Here is a 2,063-nt window from a genome sequence, read left to right on the forward strand (position 1 = left end):
GGGGAAGCACAACTGCAGCCACTTCCCTAAATCTAGGGCACAGATCAAGCTGACGCCGTGGCAGGGGGTGAAGCTGATCCCCAGTAACACCCTCCCCGACTCACCAAGCAAAACCCTGGGGAGATCAGCCACCTTATCGGGCTACGTTCGGTTGCAGAAAGCGGTTGGCCGAGATAAATTTGGGATCAAGATACGAGCACCCGCACTACAACCGTCCTCTCTCCACGTGGGTCCACTCTGGGCGAGCCGGCACTCGGGTGTTACGGCGCCGTTACCGGGAGGAAGCGTCGAGGGTCTTTATCTCTGGCTGCCGATAGACGTTTCTTCACGCTAACTGCCCCGTTCCCCATCGCCGGGTCAGCAGGGACGGGGCAGGCTCCTGCTCTGGGTGCAGCACCAAGGACCCTTCCCCAGGTCATGCTGTCCCCTCAGAGAAGGGACCCCAACACAGATGTCCCCACCAGCCCCCGCACTTCATTGCATTTTTTGACCCCAGGGCGTGATGCAAGACGAGCGCCTGTTAATAATTCACACCAAGACGGTGCCTCCTCCACATCCCCACGGGGCCCTTACTCACCAGGCGCCGGCTGCAAACGCAGCACACGGAGTGCCCGGCCCCAGCGCGGTCCAGGGGGTCCTGCATCCCAGGGGCACCCCTGGGGACCCCCAAGAGCTGCCTGGCCATGGGCAAGTCCCAGGGAAACCCCCGGGCTCCTGGGAAAGCCCAGATTTTGCTGCCAGTCTCACTAAGCACACAGCCCTCGCCCCGACGCGATGCCACCCCCACACAGGGGGACACAGGGTCACCCCGCACAAGAGGGAGCCCAAGGGACAAGCAGGGGCCCTGGGCTGTGAGCACCCAGGCAGCCCCCGCCACCATGCACTGGGATGGGGACAGCGCCCGGGCAGGATGGGGACACTGTGGTGCCCCTTCCCCATCCAGGTTCAGTCACCCATGCCTGGGGGACCCCGGAGCACCCTGCTGTCCCCCCCAGGGCTGTCCTCCACACATGGGGCACCCCAGTCACCACCTCACTGCCATGGGGGATGCTGCCCCTCCATACGGGGCACCCCAAAAGGCACCTCCCGGTCTGGCCCCCTCCACGCAGGGCACCCCGGGCCCATCCCCCCCCACCTGGTGTTGCCTAGGGCTGGTTCACCCTCCACGCAGGGCACCCAGGGCAGCTCCCCTCCCATGGGGGGCTGCTCTCCTCCCACCCCAGGGCACCCAATTCTGCTCGCCCCTGGGGCTGCTCCTTTTCATCTCAAGGGGCACAGTGCCCACCTCACTGCCACAGGGGCTGTCCCCCGCTCCAGCAAGGCTCCCCGGGGGCTGACCCCTGCCCCAGGGAGGCTCCCCCAGGGCCACCCATCTCCACCCAGGGCACCCTGGAAAGGCACCCTTGGTTGCCCCCATCCAGGGCATCCTCAGGGCTGACCCTCTACCCCAGAAAGGCACCCCTGGGGCTGACTCCCCTGCCAGGGCATCCCAGAGGGGCACTCCAGGGCTGATCCTACACCCCAGAAAGGCTCCCCAAGGGCCACCCATCTCCGGCCAGAGCACCCTGGAAAGGCACCCTTGGGGCCACCCCTCTCCACCCAGGGCACCAAGGAAAGGGACCTGCGGTTCCCCAGCCAGGACACCCCAGAAAGGCACCCCCGGGGCCATCCCTCTCCACCCATGTCATGCCAGAAAGGCACCCCAGGGCTCCCATCCCCACCTGGGGTACCCTGGAGAGGCACCTGTGGTTCCCCACCCAGGGTGCCCCAGAAAGGCTCCCCTGGGGCTCCCCCTCCCCACCCGGGGCACCCTGGAGAGGCACCCACTGTCCCCACCTGGGGCACCCCAGAAAGGCTCCCCCAGGGCTCCCCCTCCACACCCAGGGGTCCCAAGGACGGGTCCCCAGGGCTCCCCCTCCCCACCCGGGGCGCCCTGGAGAGGCACCCGCTGTCCCCACCCGGGGTGCCCAAGGACGGGCCCCCAGGGCTCCCCCTCCCCCCCCGGGGCGCCCTGGAGAGGCACCCGCTGTCCCCACCCGGGGTGCCCAAGGACGGGTCCCCGG

At 67.9% G+C, this 2,063-nt stretch overlaps 1 protein-coding gene across 1 annotated transcript in view; it reads right to left on the reverse strand.

Annotated features, from left to right (window-relative positions):
* The window catches only part of MFSD12 (major facilitator superfamily domain containing 12), a 7,722-nt gene extending 7,372 nt beyond the window's left edge, over nt 1-350 (reverse strand). The window contains exon 1 of the mRNA XM_009637443.2: nt 276-350. Coding sequence (XP_009635738.2) covers nt 276-350 — 75 coding nt within the window. The remainder of the gene's footprint in view (nt 1-275) is intronic.
* Between the last annotated feature and the right edge of the window lie 1,713 nt (nt 351-2,063).

This window comes from Egretta garzetta, unplaced genomic scaffold (genome assembly GCF_000687185.1).
Source record: "Egretta garzetta isolate BGI_Z169 unplaced genomic scaffold, ASM68718v1 scaffold564, whole genome shotgun sequence".
NCBI lineage: Eukaryota > Metazoa > Chordata > Aves > Pelecaniformes > Ardeidae > Egretta > Egretta garzetta.